Source organism: Triplophysa dalaica, chromosome 18 (assembly GCF_015846415.1).
Source record: "Triplophysa dalaica isolate WHDGS20190420 chromosome 18, ASM1584641v1, whole genome shotgun sequence".
Lineage (NCBI taxonomy): Eukaryota > Metazoa > Chordata > Actinopteri > Cypriniformes > Nemacheilidae > Triplophysa > Triplophysa dalaica.
In genome coordinates, this window is record NC_079559.1 from 2,983,868 (window position 1) to 3,001,630 (window position 17,763).

At 36.2% G+C, this 17,763-nt stretch overlaps 1 protein-coding gene across 3 annotated transcripts; it reads left to right on the forward strand.

Annotated features, from left to right (window-relative positions):
* Window positions 1-4,935: 4,935 nt before the first annotated feature.
* pnck (pregnancy up-regulated nonubiquitous CaM kinase) lies at window positions 4,936-12,815 on the forward strand. Of its 3 annotated transcripts, XM_056773122.1 has the most exons (13): window positions 4,936-5,012; window positions 5,273-5,419; window positions 5,821-5,915; window positions 6,378-6,509; window positions 6,652-6,726; window positions 7,239-7,377; window positions 7,558-7,681; window positions 8,345-8,420; window positions 8,502-8,614; window positions 9,629-9,707; window positions 10,911-10,998; window positions 11,525-11,606; window positions 11,744-12,815. In XM_056773122.1, the coding sequence occupies exons 3-13, from the start codon at window positions 5,839-5,841 to the stop codon at window positions 11,752-11,754; spliced, it is 996 nt and encodes a 331-aa protein (XP_056629100.1). In that variant the 5' UTR covers window positions 4,936-5,012; window positions 5,273-5,419; window positions 5,821-5,838; the 3' UTR covers window positions 11,755-12,815. The 3 variants fall into 3 exon arrangements, with proteins under 3 accessions (XP_056629100.1, XP_056629101.1, XP_056629102.1); XM_056773123.1 differs by lacking the exon at window positions 4,936-5,012 and having other exon boundaries at window positions 5,122-5,419; window positions 5,838-5,915; XM_056773124.1 differs by lacking the exons at window positions 4,936-5,012; window positions 11,525-11,606; window positions 11,744-12,815 and having other exon boundaries at window positions 5,122-5,419; window positions 10,868-10,959.
* The last annotated feature ends 4,948 nt before the right edge of the window (window positions 12,816-17,763 follow it).

Here is a 17,763-nt window from a genome sequence, read left to right on the forward strand (position 1 = left end):
AATAAATATTTGTCATTTGTTGGAGTTAATATATGTGACATGTTAATGTTCCAGACATGGATATACTGGAATTAAAACATCATAAATCTTAATACACAACATGGTGTTAAACTCATCAAGAAACCAATAATGAACAGATTTATGTTACATTTAAATTTAATTCATTATCTTGGTGATGAAGATAACCTTAACATAAACTTCACAGTATAATAATGTTACTACACTATAAAGGCCTCTCAAAGCTTCGATTCGATTCTGCACATCGGAGTACTCAAGCAAAATTATTTAAAATGTTTCAACTATAAATAAAACAGTGTCATACATCAACTGTAAGTGTGCATCTCAGAAGCCGGGAAATGAAATAAAGAAGGCCTGGTCATAAATATAATTTACAGGGTTCTGTTAACTCACAGGTCAGGTGAAATACAAGACTCACATGTGTTAAAGTTAGACAGCATCATTGCTCTTGTATGCTGCAAATATACTGTAGCTAGAGCTTAACTTTATTTTGTACATAGTGTTAATGGAAAAATGAAAATGAATTTACTCCCTTAAGTTGTTTCAAACCTGTATACATGTCTTTGTTCTGATGAACACATAAAGCTATCTTTCGTAAAACGTATGCAACGGACATTTCTGGAACATCATTAACTACCATACTATCAGTTTTTCATTCTGTTAAACACAAATGAGGTATTATGAAGAATGTAATGAACAGTCGGGGGCACCTTTGACTACCATTTTCGCTTTTTCTACTGTGGTAGTCAATGGTGGCCCAAAACTGTCCGTTGCTAACATTTGTCCAAATATCTTTCTTTCTGTTCAACAGAGCAAAGATTCGGATGTAATTCATGACAGAATTGTAATTTATGGGTGGATTATCCCTTTAAAACAGCTTCTCAAGACACCTTGCTCAATAAAAAACAACAATGAAAACACACAAACTATCAAGAAAATTTGTCAGGTTAGGATAGATTTTAAAATGCGGAGGAGAGTTTTTGTTTTGATGCTATAAGAAGTAAAAGAGAAAACTGAAAAGAGCTATAAAAAGCGTGTGGTTTAGCTCAGTTTCTGACATTAGTTTCCTCACATAATAAAACCATTTACACTCGAATCAATGTTAAATGTACATGTATTTGTCAGTCAGTCAGCCAGTCATTATCACAAAATAAACTCGTGTTATCACTACACTAAATTTTCTAATGGGCTTAATGGATCAAATGGATTAAATCTGTTTAGTTCAGTCGTCTTTGCTCACTCAGTGCACCATTTAGCCTCAAATGTAATTTTTGTACTTTCCATCTGATTCTGATGCTTTTCCAAGAACAGCTGACTTTTCTCTTTCGTTAAAGACCAGAACGAAGCATCATGTGTAAATGCACAGAGAGAAAAAGTGGCGAAACATATGGCCTGCACACATCATCGTTCTCAGAAGTCTTTGTTAAAGTCACCGTACATGACTCTCATGTGAGACGTCAGAGCATTCGGGACAGCTCTGCTACAACTGCACTTTAACGTTTCTATCAATCTAAGTTTAGTTTAGAATAGACCCCGTGACTTCAGAAGCAGCTGCCCTCCAAAGGTTACATCCCTTCTTAATAGCGCCTGCGAAACAGCAGCTGCGTGGAGTCATAACCCGAGCATAACTCTTCTCCTCAACACCCCTCACACTGTACATTGTCAATACTGAGTGCTGATACAGTACTTTAATAATCCCAATAATAGTAAAGGATGTTTATATTTTATTGCATTTTGCACAAATGACAGCTAAGGCACTTTGCATATTTGGGTAAGTGACTAAGTACTAGATGAAAGTCCCCTTGTAACGTTGATATGGGTGTATGTTTAGTCGCCTATAATTTTACCTGCCATATGCTGAACATTCCTCGAGGACTTCACCATATGACTAACTCTCACAAGGTGAGATGAAGTCATACGCTTCGCATCACATGTCACAAAAGTTGACCTGTCAGTCAAGCGCCAGCTGATCGTCCACAGATTATTCATACTGGCATTGAGCAATTCAGAGTCAACACGACAGCAAACAGGACTTCACTTGATTCTAAACTAGCCATATAGAGACCCACTTAGAAAATCATTTTGCAATTACAGAGCAATGCAGAGGTTGCTGGCAGATAACGGTGTGGTTTTATTTGAGCAAACAGGTGGGGGGAACAACTTCTTTCAACCTAGGTCACAAGTTTAGTGTGCTAGAGATAAGAGCTGGCAATTCACCAAAACTGCCATTCACATGAGTACAGTCACACCCTGGACAGTACAGAGGGTCATTTATTCTACTGTAAGATGTTTACCAGCACACTTCTCATGTATTTCACCCTTTGACCTGTGCTGTTTACTGAAATCCCACTTGCCCTTTTGAACAGCCTTTAAGGAGCAAATACTAGTTTCTGTAAAGTTGTGGTTTCATTTGTTTCAAATCTACATTCTTGTCACTAGAAAAGGCCACTAAGGTTAAAGGTGCGGTGGGTAATATTTTGGAGGATGCAATATAATTTAGAGGACATGAGAGTCAGAGTAACCAGGCAGGATAAGGATCCACATGCAGTACAAGATTAAATAAGAAAAAGACATAAAGAAAAATGAAACAAGATAATCCAGAACAAAGGCAAGGTGCAACATGCAACAACGACTGACACATGACATATTAAATTATTTTATTTCTTATGTAGACAGGATAACAAGCAAACAAGAAACACTTGGGTAGACAATCACTAAGAACCAATAGAAAACAGAATGGACTAAAAAATAATAATAGGTCAGGAAGTAACAAAAACAAAAGTTAGGGTGGATGGGTGGAGTGAGCCATTGGTTGCAATTCGCAACCTCACCGCTAGATGGCGCTAAAATCTCCACAATTTTCCTGTAATTCATATAAATCAAAAACAGTTTTCTTAACATTTTTAAGTGAATTCAGTAACAACACTTGCTGTTTCTGTTCGCAAGAAATATTAATTGCTGTTAATAGTCACTGTTGAAGTTCTTTATGGTCGTATAATTGTGTTCCATACGGACAATTGTAATAGTCTCATTATGGGCTGTAAGCGTGTGTGTAATGAGAGGGTGATAGTGATGACAGCTGGCACTGCCGGGGAGCGGTAACACCCAGCAGATGCAGAAAGGATTTGGAGAACATGAGATTCTGTTCCTCTATGGCCATTCCATTATTTATTTAGCTCATGTGGGTGCAGTAACCGTTTAAACTAGTGGTTCTCAAACTGAGGGCCGTGGCGATCATGCTCTCTAAAAAGGGGCCTCACGACGAAAATCTTGAGAAATCAAACATAGCGTCAGTTCTTGCAGGTGACGTGAGTCAAGCTTGCATCAGCCGATCACCTCAGAATAGTTTGATTCCGCCAAATTTAAATATTGCTATTATTTACATGTAATGAGTACTAAAATATTTGAATACTGTAATAATAACTATTTTACTATTTTACATTCTGACCTTATCATCCTCGTTCACATTATTGCCTAGTGACTGGCGACAGACCATGAACATCTTGTTCATCATATCTGGTCATGTCATGCAACACTAAAACTTTCATCATGCCAGAACTTTGTGTGAACATAACATTCCGTTCGAAGGTTAAACGACTTTAACAGCTACATTTGAATTATGGGATGTCAATAACTGGGACATCACTCAACTAAAAACCCAAATGATTGTGACTTGAGAGGGGCAATGTATAGGGGATACAGAATGTAAATCAAAGCGCTGACATAGAAGAACCATTTTTGGTTCTCCCAAGAACCACTTCTTTCTTTCTCTTTCATTCTTTCTTTCTCTTTCATTCTTTCTTTCTCTTTCATTCTTTCTTTCTTTCTTTCTTTCTTTCTTTCTTTCTCCCTCCACAACAAAGTTCTATGGATGTAAAAGGTTCTTTATGGAACCATTCAGCCAAAAAGTTCATTTAAACCAGCATATGTCGAAGTAAGTCAATAAAGTAAAGGTAATTAACTTTTACAAATCCTACAAAACACAGCAGCAAAAGCAATCTGTTAAATTCTAAACCCTGCAGTCACAAAAATGGTTTACAGAGAGAATTTAAATTAGCCAGCGATGATAACAAAAGGTAAAAAACACAAACATTCACAGCATTAAAGTCGTCATCTAAGACATCAACAAAAAAACCATACATAAAAACGACTCTTTTCTTTGTGTCAGTTCTAAAAGTGTTCACAACATAAAAATATATATTATTATATTTTGTATTGTATTCTTATAAAAAATGTATTTTATTATTATTAAATACTAATATAATCATATGAAATACTAAAAACATGATATAGCTGTGTTAAATGTTCTTGTTGACATATTGTAATGTTTTCTGTAAGTATTTTGTTACTGGGAAACAGAATTAAACCAATGCTTCCCTCTAGTGGCGATACTTCATTACAACACGTGTGTCATCAAGAGAAAAACACCAGCAGAAGTTTATTACAAATCTTGTTACCTAGTTTTGTATCATCAAATCCTAAATGATCTGCACCTCAACACTATTGATCACATCAAGCTTAACAACCCTGTTAAATACTTAATCATATTCTAATTATACTTTTTATTGTAAACCCCTTACTTGATGTCACATTATATATAAGTAACGTAACATTCAGCCTTCACAAAAAGAACATCCAAAATGTAATAAAATAAATGTAAACAATGTACTTTTGATGTTTTGTTACTTAGCCGGTTTACAACACATGAGAAAGTCTGTAGTTTATAAGTGAGAACTGTATATGTGCAGTGTTAAGATGGCAAAGCAGTGGAATGTAATACTCATGAAGAATATTCCTTTAACCGTACAAGGAAATCTGAGAGAATTCTGGATCACTGCCACTGTCCCACTACTGTAAACAGATTCAATAATATAAACATAGACTAGCTTCTGGCCTCTGGCAATCTGAAAGTATTTCTAAACAGTAGCGCTTTCTGCAAACAGTCATTGTAATGATGAAGAACACATATTTAATGTGCTAAAGGAATAAATGATGTGAGAACTCTTCTTGAATTGAAACAATGTATATCTTTCTTTATCATGCAACAGCATCACATTGAGAAAGTCAGTGTGAGTCTTGGCTTGACCAGCTCTCTCTCTCTCTCTCTCTCTCTCTCTCTCTCTCTCTCTCTCTCTCATCCTTTCCTTTTCTCTCTCCTCTCTTTGTATTCTCACAGATTTACTCATTTGTGTAACTCTCTGCTCACATCTGCCTTTCTTTTTTTGTGCCTGCTTGCTTGTTGTCCCTTTTTCAGAAGTTATTTCTCCTCTCTGAAGCATGTGGGCGTCCAAGGTCAACGGTGTAAAACGAATGTGATGTTTGATTGAAGAGCAGAGAGACTGTTGGGAGTTTCTGCAGAAGATTTTTAGCTTTTTACAGCAGCAGTCGGCAGTTTGATCAGGTAAGCTTCTCCCTTGGCGCCTTTTATAAAGTGTTTACTTGATATTGATCTAACGGTAATGATAAATATTGGTGTATGAGATGTGTCATTTATTCCTTCATTCATACACAACTCAATTGCTTTGATTATGCATGTGAAAAGTGAAGCTCATTTTGCCAGCAGATATGAAGCGTCAGGTGTGTGTTCTGAGAGAAATTTTGCAAGGGAAAAGTAAACATACCTTTTTGTGAGCCATTCAAACCTGGAAATACAGTATCTGCATCATTTGCATGTCAAAACATTCTTGAGTGCTTGTTGCTGAAAGAGGGCAAAATGTGTGACTATAGTTTACAGAAATGAAAGTGCTGATCATTTTAGGTGCTTGTTTGCAACTCATATGTGTGTGTGTGTTTAATGTGAAGCTCTCACCCTGCGTCAGAATGCCACTATTGAAAGACCCTCGGAGAAAATCAGATGACATCAATGCTGTCTATGAGCTCAGAGAGAAACTGGGAGAGTTAGTATTTTATTTATACTTGCACATTCAATTTAAAAATGCAAAATATTAAAAATTCCAAATATATGCAAAATGAATCACAACAATTTACGTTATCAAGCTAACTTAAAGACTTGTCTAGTGGAATCCAAACATATTTGGCACTCTAGAAACTATAATACTACTCATATAAAATGCTTTTAAAAGACCCAGACAGACCAAGTATCTTGTGGCTTTCAAGCATTGCCGGATTACTTTTATGATTATCCATATTTTTACATTTACATTTACATTCAGGCATTTGGCAGACGCTTTTATCCAAAGCTTTATCCTATACATTTTACATAGGTATTTGCAATCCCTGGGATCGAACCCACAACCTTGTGTTGTCAACTTAATGCTCTTACCGCTGAGCTACAGAAGCTTTTTAACACTGATATGAAAACAGTAAATTATGAATAACATGATTTTATAATGTCTTAGGGGATCATTTTCTGAGGTTCGAGTAGCTCAGCATAAGTGCAGCCACAAGCTTGTAGCTGTGAAGTGTATCCGCAAGAGGGCGCTGAAGGGCAAAGAATCAATGCTGGAGAATGAGATCGCTGTTTTACGAAGGTCAGGCCTTTTACAAACATATATTTTGATTGAATATTTGACTTTATGGACTTTTTTTCTTGGTTAGGCGGACAATTACCGGGCATGGTATGTTAATGATCCGAAAAACATAATTATTTTCTATTTGTTTATTTTTTTTCAGAATAAACCATGAAAATATAGTTTCTTTGGAGGAAACTTTTGAGACGCCTACAAAACTGTATTTGGTAATGACACTGTAAGTGAAATGTTACTGAGAATTATCAAAAATACTGTTTGAGTGTGACATTGTGTTTTTTATATCCCGGTGGAGACTTAACCTGAAGGCGCACCAATTTATGGGGACCAAAATTGAGGTCCCCTTCGGCAAAAAAGCGTATAAATTGTACAAAACAATATTTTTTGAAAATGCAAAAGTTTTCTATGATGTTTTGGGTACCCTACTATGAATAAAATATACAGTTTGTACAGTATAAAAATTGTTACGCCTATGAAATGTCCCCATTGAGATAATAAACCAGACATGTGTGTGTGTATGTTAATGTTGTATATTCAAAATGATATATTATGTAATGCATATGTTTAATGTGTGTAATTTTAAGAACATTCTATTATATAGTGTTTGGGAATATAGTGTGAAGAAATAATTATAAAATGTATTTACCCCTTAGAATTCCTGTTTGACTGGACATAGACAGACAGAGAAACAGACACATCATGTATTAGATGATCGATTATTTTGTCATGTAGTTTGACTGGTGGAGAGCTCTTGGACAGGATTCTGGAGAGAGGCAGTTACACTGAGAAAGATGCCAGTCGGGTGATATTTCAGGTGCTGAACGCAGTGAAATATCTCCACCAGCTGGGCATCGTGCATCGGGATCTAAAGGTACCCAAGAAAAAAACGCTTTAGTTAAGTTAAACAGCTCTCGTGCTGAACACATTTTCTGGTAATGTAGTGACCGTCCTTGGGAACATTTTGAATAAAACATCGACTAAAATGCTTCTCAATGTGGGTGGATTGCAGATAAGAGTCTATTAAAATCGTAGTGAGTTCTCTTTCCATCAGCCAGAGAACCTGTTGTATGAAACTCCATTAGAAGACTCCAAAATTGTCATCAGTGACTTTGGTTTGTCTAAAATGGAAGATCAAGGAGCTCTGTCGACTGCTTGTGGGACACCAGCATATGTTGGTAAGAGTAAAATCTTCAAACGCTATTGCATATACACCGTTAATAACATACTGTATCTTACTTGTGTTGCCAAAACACAACTATTAGCAAATTAGTTTTACCAAAGTCAAGCAAGACACACGAGCAATAAATTAAATGTTGGGTTGTTTGAACCCATCGTTGGGTCAAAAAAGGACCAACCCAACCTTAACTCAGAATATGGTTATATTAGACCCAGCATAGGTTCATTTATAACCCAACGGTTGGGTTTGTCCATTTTTGACCTAATACTCGGTTGAAATAACCCAACATTTTGAAAAAAAAATAAGAGTAAAAACATAGTTAATAAAATAAATATGAGAGCAGTGCAATTATCAATACACCATTTATTAAACGATTTGGTGGCTTTTGAGATCGCTATGATTATTATGGTATACAGTTCATGCTATTAAAACTCATTTTGGCTTATATTTGCATATAAAATATGCAGTAAATGAATAGCATGATAATCAATGAGAAACCAAGACATGTGAAGAACACTAATGTAAGATCAAGGATATGTTTTCTTGAATCATGTAGCAACTCAAGTGGGTTCTTTGTTGAACCCAAACTGCCACAAAGATCCACCGAAGAACCTTTTTTAAATGTGTGGCGCTGATTGTGATGCCGGTCATGTGATCACAGCTCCTGAACTTCTACAGCAGAAGACATACAGTAAAGAGGTGGATATCTGGGCCATCGGGGTGATTACCTTCATTCTGTGAGTGTTTATCCATCAGTCTGAATAAACTCCACACCGCTCAGAATACACTGTCTTTCAGTGCTGTGATGTGTCTTACAGGTTGTGTGGATATCCTCCGTTCTACGACGATAATGACACACAACTCTACAAACTGATCATGAAGGCTGAATATGAATTTGATTCGCCGTATTGGGATGACATTTCAGATTCAGGTAAGACCACAACAACATTTGACTCTTGCTGTTTCCAAAACCCAAAATATTGTAAATAGCCGCAGGTAAAGTTAACAGACCTTTTCACATTATTTTCAGGTATGTGTTTAGGTGAAATTATCCTTTTTGTTTCATTCTGTGAATTAGCAATATTTCTTCCCCCCCCAAAAATAGTGTTTCTATTTGTATTCATTTGTAGAAAATTAAAACTTGACAAACGGGTTAAAATAACAGAAAAGATGCCATGTATTTGTTCAGACCTCAAATAATGCAAAGAAAACAAGTTCATATTCACGTATAAACGATACAGCAGTAATATTTGTACGTGTTTTTAAGAAAAGTGAAAAAAAATACGTGATAACTTTTATCACAGTTTTCCTGTGTCTTGTCTTCAAAATTAAATATGGAAAGGTCTTTCAATTTTTCCACGAATGAACACAAAATATGACAATGACTATAATTTTATCAGTTATAAATTAACTTTTTGATCATCTTCTTTTAGACTACATTAGTCATTCTCCTAGTCCTTGACTTTTTGTAATTTGTGGCCGAGCCTCCCTAAATTCTTCTTAAACCTGAGCTTAAGTTTACAATCCAAGCACAACGATACAACATGCATACAACATTTTTAATACATCTTTAATAAAAAAATTAAATGAAGAGCAAAGATGTCAATTAAATAAACTGGACATCAGTTTTGCCACTGCTGTATTTTCCATTAATAATATGAGATATCTACTATACATTACATACAGTATATTTACATCTACACACGCTTCTGATCCATTTACTTGAAAATTACTTTAAACATAATTTTATATGCTGAGATACGCTGCCAAGATGCTGAGTGGAGCAACAGGTGCACAGACGCTTTCAAGAGTGGTTTTGAAAACTTCACCCATTGAATTAAAACGCAGTGTTTTATAATGCAGTCCTAGACATGCCACATGCCGGGCACATTAAGTGGTATTGATCTCGGTGTTCTCTGCTTTCTCCTGCCCACTAATGCTTCAGCAAAAGACTTCATACTTCACTTACTGCAGAAAGATCCGGCCGTGAGGTTCGATAGTGACCAGGCCTTGCAGCATCCTTGGTGAGTCCATAAATAGCAGCAGAGAGGCGGCCGCAAAACTGAAGATGACCTTGATAAACAGATGAAGAGCGGCGTCGCAGCTGTACAGCTGTGTGTAGGAGGATGTGCGCAGACAGAAACCGGATTATGAAATGCAGGATAAACAGATGTCTCTTCACCTGCAAAACAGTTTGCTATTGTGGGATTGAAAAGAGCATAACAATTGTGTTTCAGGGCAGGAATTGATTGGAACATATTCTGAGAACAGCAATACAGACGAAATGCAGATAAATAATTGAGGCATTGATTTTCTGTGGTATACTCACAGAAGCTTTGTATTGCTACGGGGTTTTTCCTCTATACATTAGAATTGTGTTTCTCCTGCACCCTTAAAAGACATGAAATGAATCACATATTATCCAATTCCAGATAGCTTAGTTAGGTTATGGGAACCACAGACATAAAAAGGAACAGTTCACCCAAAAATGAAAATTCTGTCTTTTTTTAAACACTGAAGTTTACTCACACTCAAGTTTGTAAAAATCTGTATAGATTTCTTTGTTTTGATTAAAACAGAGCAAGATATTTGGAAGAATGCTTGTAACCAGACAGTTCTTGGCCACCACTGACTATCAAATTAGGAAATGTTTTGTAAATTCCTTTGTTCTGTTGAACACAAAAGAAGATATTTTGAAGAACCGTTCTGAGACATTGTCATTTTTCCTACTATGGTAATCAATGGTGCCCAGAAACTGTCTGGTTACAAGCATTCTTCTAAATATCTTTCTGTGTGTTCATCAGAACAAAGATATTTATACAGATTGGGAACAACTCGAAGGTGAGTAAACAATGACAGAATTTTCTTTTTTGGGTGGACTGTCCGTTTAACTATTGTTAAATTAAGGTTGAATGAAAAAGAAATCTGACATCATTTATTCACCCTCATGCAAATCAAAACCTGTTTGTGACTCTTTCTGCGGTGAATCACAAAAGAAGATATTTTGAAAAAATGTCTCTGTGGTTTTGTGTCTTTACAAAGGAAGTCAATGGGGGCAAAGTTTTTTGGTTACCAACATTCTTCAAAATATCTTCTGCAGATTTGCAATGACATTAGGTTAAGAAAATGATACAAAAATTACATTTTGGGGTAAACTATTCCTTTGGTTTCTTGGCAAATCCAGGCATTTTGTTTAGATCCCTCCTGTTTATGTATTGTGGTGGTAGGATATCAGGGGGCGCGGCTTTGGACAAGAACATTCATGGCTCAGTGTCAGCACAGATCCAGAAGACCTTTGCCAAGAGTCAGTGGAAGGTTAGTGTGACTTTAATATAACAAAAGCAGGTTGGATTACTTGTAATGTGGAAATGACACGTGTCCAAACACACATATTTTGGCACAAATTCCTTGGCTGACATACTCTTATACTCAAAAAGCATGGGCAAAACTAGGTTAAAAAAATATGTATACTTTAAGAATTTAAATATTTGTTCTTGGTAAACAAGACAGAAATATATATATATAGCAGTTAATGATCTCTGATTCAGCACTTTGCATGCAAGGATAGAATTACTAATGTAAACATGTTTTGTTATTCTTCGACGCTGGTTGTTGTTTCGCTCCTAATAACAGCTCTGCCTGTGATTATGGATTGAATCTTTAAAGGGCAAAACTGTAATTAATGTTGTGATCAGGCTTTTAGCGCCTGTACAATAAATGACTCATCAACATTACATTGAGTCCTTTGCTCATGCGGGTTCACCGATTCAAAGATATCTGCATGCTTCAATACATCCAGTAAAGACCACAGCAATAACGTTAAATCTGTCCTGTGTTTCAGAGAGCCTTTAATGCCACGATCATCGTCCGTCATTTAACCAAGAAAACCCACCCGGAGGATGATGAAGGAGATAAAGCCACAGGTACACGTGAGGAAAGGTCACTGTTTATGTGTTTGAATTGACATACGCATGACAGCATACGGCATGTCATGCCTAAATGGGTAATCTTTGAACATCAATTATTGCTTTCAAATGATTTTTCTCTGCTTTTTCTGCAGGGACCATCTGAGGGTCCATTTGGGAGTTCAGCCAAAAATGTTAATTCCGTCATTATTTACTCACCCTCATGTTCCAAACCCATCGAGTACAACTTTGTCCAAGTGTCCTGAAGCTATATGATAGCTGTGTGAATCAGAACTAAATTAAAATTGTTCACAGCAAATCTGCAATCCATAAAAGACAGAAGGGCAATTCCAGTGTTATGGACGTGACATTTTCGTTATGGAAGTGACATAGAAATGTTCAGAGAATGAATTTGTTACGATTATATTGAACCGTCTGTTTATATTTTACTGAACCCTTGTTGATTGAGTCTTAACATAGTCTATGAAAAAAAATATTAAAAAAAGGGAAATAAACATGTGATATGGATGTGACAAAAAAAGGATACGTTTTTTGGGAGACGATAAACTTTGTAGGATTTCTGTAAAATAATAATAATACCCAATAAATGGAGAAGGGATGCCTCTTTATAGAACATAAAATAGTTACTTATGCTTACTTATATTCATTTTCATTGAATATGTAGCGTTACGGATGTGACAATCCTGAAAACGGCTCTGACCTGACTAGGAAAAATCTTGCACTAAAAATAAAACAGATGCTTTACAAATTTTAAGAGAGATCTCACATGGGTATTTAAACCACCAAATGTTAAAATCTGTGCTGTAACCATAGTAAAATCACTAGTAAACACTTTCACAGAATTGCCCAGAAACAGGATTTTGAAACGTACCTGAGCTTAAAATGAAATGCTGTCCGTGATCATTCAGTTGCACTTCGCTGAGCTGCCACTGTAGAAATATCCTCCGTGGATAACCGTTCCATCACAACCCGTGTTTCCATAAGTGTTCTGCTCCCCATGTGCTTGTATTTGATGTGTAACAGCATGCTGCCATGTGACGGAACTGAATATTTAGTCATAGTATTGTCAAGTCCTGTCACCTTAGAGCGTATCAAGCGCTTTTACAGGACAGAATACTCCACAGCATGAGAACAAATAGTTTTAGTAGTAGTAAATAAGAAGTCATTGTTTATATGTGTACATGATAAATAAATACATGGATATTCCTGATGGGCTCGGATTCTGTTATTTGGAAAGGTGCCGAGGAGAATAAGAGCAAGGAAAAGATCATATTTTGATGTGAACATACCGCACAGAATATTGCATTTCCATTAGAAAGGTGAATTGAATGTTAAAAGTAGACATTCTGTAACAGAATGGGGTCAGACATGAATGTGTGTTTACAAAAACAATGCTTGCAGTACACACAAGAGTAGGATCTGTTTTGATATCACTTTGACTTTAAGCAAACTTACAGAAATAGCTTTGATGTAGCTCAGTGGTTGGATCATGGCGATGGCAATGCCATGGTCATGGGCTCGATCCACTTACTGAAAAACAAATTTATCTTATAATGCAATGTAAGTCGCTTAAGATAAAAGCATCTGTCACATGCATAAATGTAAATGTACGGAAATATACACACTGCATTAATTAAGATCAACAGAGGACATCCAGCACTGACAGTAATAACAGGTCCATACGACAGATATTCCGCCCCCTCTTATTCGTGGACATTGACCAGCCGTCAACAAAATGAATTATTTTCTAGGCTGATAATTCAGTTCATTCTTTTTGAAAATGATCTGAACATCATGTACTGTTAAGGATGTTTGTGTATATATATATATATATATAGCAACAGCAAGTGATGCCATGTGACTGCTATCATGTTATCATCAGTTGATGTTTAAAGTCCCTTCAATTCTTCGAAGTGGCATTTTTAATAGTTCACTAGGCAAATAAAAACATTTTTCTCAACAAGCTGCACAATCTAAGCGCACAAGAGGGCAAGTTACATACTTGACACGTTAGCCTAGGTGTTTACAAAAGTCAAACATCCCAGAAGTATGAGCAACAGTAAAAGGTTCACTTGCTTATCATAAACCGCAAATAAATGCCTTTCGCAATGATTTTAAAAAGATACTGTTCATCTTTTAAGAAATATCATATATTTACTACATTGGGCCTAAATGACCAACACCACATCCTTCATGTGCAGTGGTTAGTTAACCAAAGCCCGACACCAAACTATTTTTATTCTTCAGTGTAACCCATTATAACCTAAACGTATTATATTTATTCACATTCAAATTTGCCAAATAGAGTTTAACTTTGTTGCATATTACACCTTTGAATCCATTCAAATGTACTTTATGTTTGTGCTGTTTAAAAAAGCTGGAACGCTTTAATCCAATAGGGGGCACTGTAGCTCACTCTTTAGTAGATGTGCATATTTCCAAACGTATGTTTTTAAACAATTAAACGTAAAAGAATAACATTTTTCACATTTTTATGTCAATTTCAAACTTGGTTCACACGATAAACGTTTGATGACAAATAATGTAAAATATACACATTATTGTTCTGAACAAACGTCATGAGTGAAATGCTTTGATTATATTTCAGCAAGTATTCAACAATTCCAGCGTGATGTTATTGCCATTATAAGACGTCTGACCCAATTGTCAGATGAATGAAAAGTGATTAGAGATTAATGCTTCATCAATATTTAAAGACATCGTTCATTCATCATGATTAACACGTCAAACAGTTTCACACCATAAGAACGTAAAACAACCAACCTAAGCACACGAAAACAGATGCCATTTAAAAGTCATCCATCCTGGTTCTAACAAAACAGATCCCTAAAAGCTTTACACTCTACACAAAATATAAAGCAATTTTATTTTATTTTAGCAGCTGTGGTCCTCAGAGTGCACAAATATTCCTAATCGCACTTCTTTTACCTAGTACAAATGACTTAAATGAAATGGAAAGTATTTAAAGCAACACATTCCGTATTTATCAAGGGACATCAGTTTAATAAAACAGCTCCCGGTTGTGCATAAAACATTTTAAGGTGTTTTGGTTTTGCAGAAAGCATGTGGAAGCAATTTAAAGCACCGCAGGCAATTATGCATTAACCCTTTTTAAAACGCTCTTCCAATCAGGATGTGTTGCTAGGTCTAACAACGGCAGAGAATGTGAACGACCTCTCTGATTGGCGGGAGGAAATTTCTTACCGGCCAATGGGAACGCAGCGCACCGGAAGTGTGATTTAAACTGCATGCATGCGACCAGAAGAGCCACAGCTAATGCAGTGAATAAATATCTAATGTATTTTCATTAGTCTGAGAGGAATGGAAATAGGGAAAGTGGCGTGTGACCTGGATTGCCACTAACAGCTTTAGACACCCAAACGGTCTAGTCCGCGTAAATGTGGTTCACAGCTTTACCGGAAGTCTGCGATTTGTCTGAGTCTTAAATAACCTCGAGAAAGAAAAATAAGATAAAGTCCAATTTGGACCTATTCTATAAATTGTTTTGCTCAGAGATTTCTCTTTGATAGATTTGATGGAATTGTGTTTTATTTAAAGTCCCCATGAAACGGAAGTTGCGTGACTGCTTTACCGTATCGTGACGTGTATCCGAGTGAAACGGCACCTGAAATTAGAAAGAATTATAGGGCGGGGCTTTAGTTTCGCCTTCCCGTTTGTTGTAAGTTCGTGCCTGGCCATTGGACAGTCATTATAGTCCTGTCTCTTTTTTGTTGCTGACGTCATGTGGTGAAGAGTTATTGTTGAGAGGGGGAGAGGAGCGTTTTGATTAAAGATTACGAGTGCAAATAAAAAAAAATGCATGGATAAATTATTTATAATAATGACTACAACTCTGTGTTAAACACTTAGAATGTCCCTGTTTGATTGCATGGTGGGTTTAAGTATAGTCAGGAGGTTTAATGTTTTTCATTGTATATAATAATATGGACAAAAAAAACATTTGTAAGATTTCGTTGTCTTTTTTTATCAAAATCTCAAAGAAATATCTGAGACACAGATTATATATAACCAGTGCTCGAATTGAAGGGGAGCTGGGGGGATCAGGGATCCCCCATAAGTCATTAGGGACCCCCATAAGAAGTAAAAAACGGACTTTGGAGGGTCCCTCAGATATTTGTATTCGAGTAAAAATTATAATGACAAATGTGATTAAATTCATGCAATGGATATGGTCAATTTTGTGAATGAGTTATTTAAAATCATTTAAATTAAGTTTGTTTAGGGGCTAGTTGTCATGTCTCTTTAAATTTGAAATGCCCCGCCCCACGCCTATAGAGCGCAAAGCGCAGGACAGTGAAAGAATCCTGTTCTTCTAATGTAAGCCTGTTTTTAATTTAATAGTATATAGTTATGCATATTATAATCAAATATATTGTGTATTTTGTATGAATTGTATATCGCGAGACTAATCCCCCCAAATGAGGGGGACCCCCATAAAACTTGATTCAATTCGAGCACTGGATTTAACCAAACATTAAACCTCATTGATGTCTTGAAGAAACAACAGAGATTAAAGAGATCTCAAGATATTTTTCCCTCCTATGAGAAACCACAGGACATCAGACGCAAAACCTTAGACAAGGTCTTAAAAGACCACCATGACGCCCTTCATACAGTAGATGTTTGTCAAAAAATGTTCAGCCTTGTTAACAGAACCGTGTTTACTGTTATCTTGGCCCACTTCCATACCACAATCTGCTACCCATCTGGCATAACTCTTTAATTAAGATGCTGGTGTGTTTCCTTCGAAAAAAAGAGCAGAGAGAAAAGTTAAGGGAGATCTTAGTCATGTTCATTTCATGTCTCTGGATGACAATGGGCACTGCAACTATGCTGAGGTGTGTTTGAGAACACCTGCCACTGTCCATCTTCATGACAACTTCCAGCAGGCCACGCCGTGTCGTTACTCGATTCTGACAGCCGTCGTAGCCGCTATAATGCTTCACTGCCCTGCAATAGAGCCAGATGTTTCTAGCATGACAGCGCGAACAGAAAAATCCATTAATGCTCGAAATAGTAGAGAAAAACAGCGCTCGCTCTGTCCTCCTTGGCCTCTGAAATCTCACATCAGAGGGTCTCAGAGACGTTGCTCGGGTAATCTCGCTGGAGTGGCCACTTTGGAGGATAACCATCCACTTATTCTAGAGCAGGTAAGAGTGTGAAAACACACACTTTGACTTGACCGAATGCACCTGCGTCTTGCTGGAACACAGGCTCATCCGATGCAACCAATTGCAAAATCTTTTCCAAGTTGTTCTTAATAATCACCTATGAAAGAGAGAAAGTGACACGGTAATGAAACACGGTGTACATTTTCATCAGGTTCAGAAATGACCTGGGGTCCGTTTCCAAAAACATCTCTCGTCAAAGACACATCAGGCAGGTAGATGTGTTCTTTTGAACTCATTCTTAACACACTTTAATATTATTATGTAGATGAATAATCTCATTTATAATTTAATAGATGAATGAATATATACTACCGGTGGACTTCCCACTTGTAGCTACAAGTCATAAATTGGCAGAAATTACACATTTGTGGCCAAAAAAAGCCTAAGAATTATTGTATGTATCGTTAAGTTATTTTTTAAGCAAAATTAGAGGCTTTAATGCATCTATAGGGGTTTTGGTTTTACAGTTTCTAATGTACCTGACAGAGATAGAATACAGAAATATAGACCACACCTGTTTAATGATAGTACTTAAACAATCCAAAATTATCATAACAATATACCCAAATGAAAAGATTCTGTTGTATACTTTCGTAATTACATTAAACATAATATGTATAGTATAATGCATAATGTATAGTATTTTGTTGTATACTGGAGTAAATTAGATACTTGATGTAGTATAGTATACTGTTGATGCTACAGTATATTGAAGTACAGTAAATTGATACACTGTGGTAAATACTGCTCAATACTTCAATATTTGAAGAGTTTATTTGCTAAAACAACAAAAATCCTTTTTTTATTGTGCATTCCAAAATATATCAGACTGCTGTTGTGATATTCAGTACTAATATTAAAAATACAGCTGACACAAGAAAACACAATAAAAACATGATTTAAAAAACCCAAACGGAGTTGTGTATTTTTTCAAATGAACT

Excerpts from the sequence above, each read along its gene's own strand:
- pnck (XM_056773122.1), top strand. The coding sequence starts at position 5,839 with ATGCCACTATTGAAAGACCCTCGGAGAAAATCAGATGACATCAATGCT. Across the intron at positions 6,510-6,651 it reads GAGATCGCTGTTTTACGAAG|AATAAACCATGAAAATATAG; the intron begins GTCAGGCCTTTT and ends ATTTTTTTTCAG. Across the intron at positions 8,421-8,501 it reads GGGGTGATTACCTTCATTCT|GTTGTGTGGATATCCTCCGT; the intron begins GTGAGTGTTTAT and ends TGTGTCTTACAG.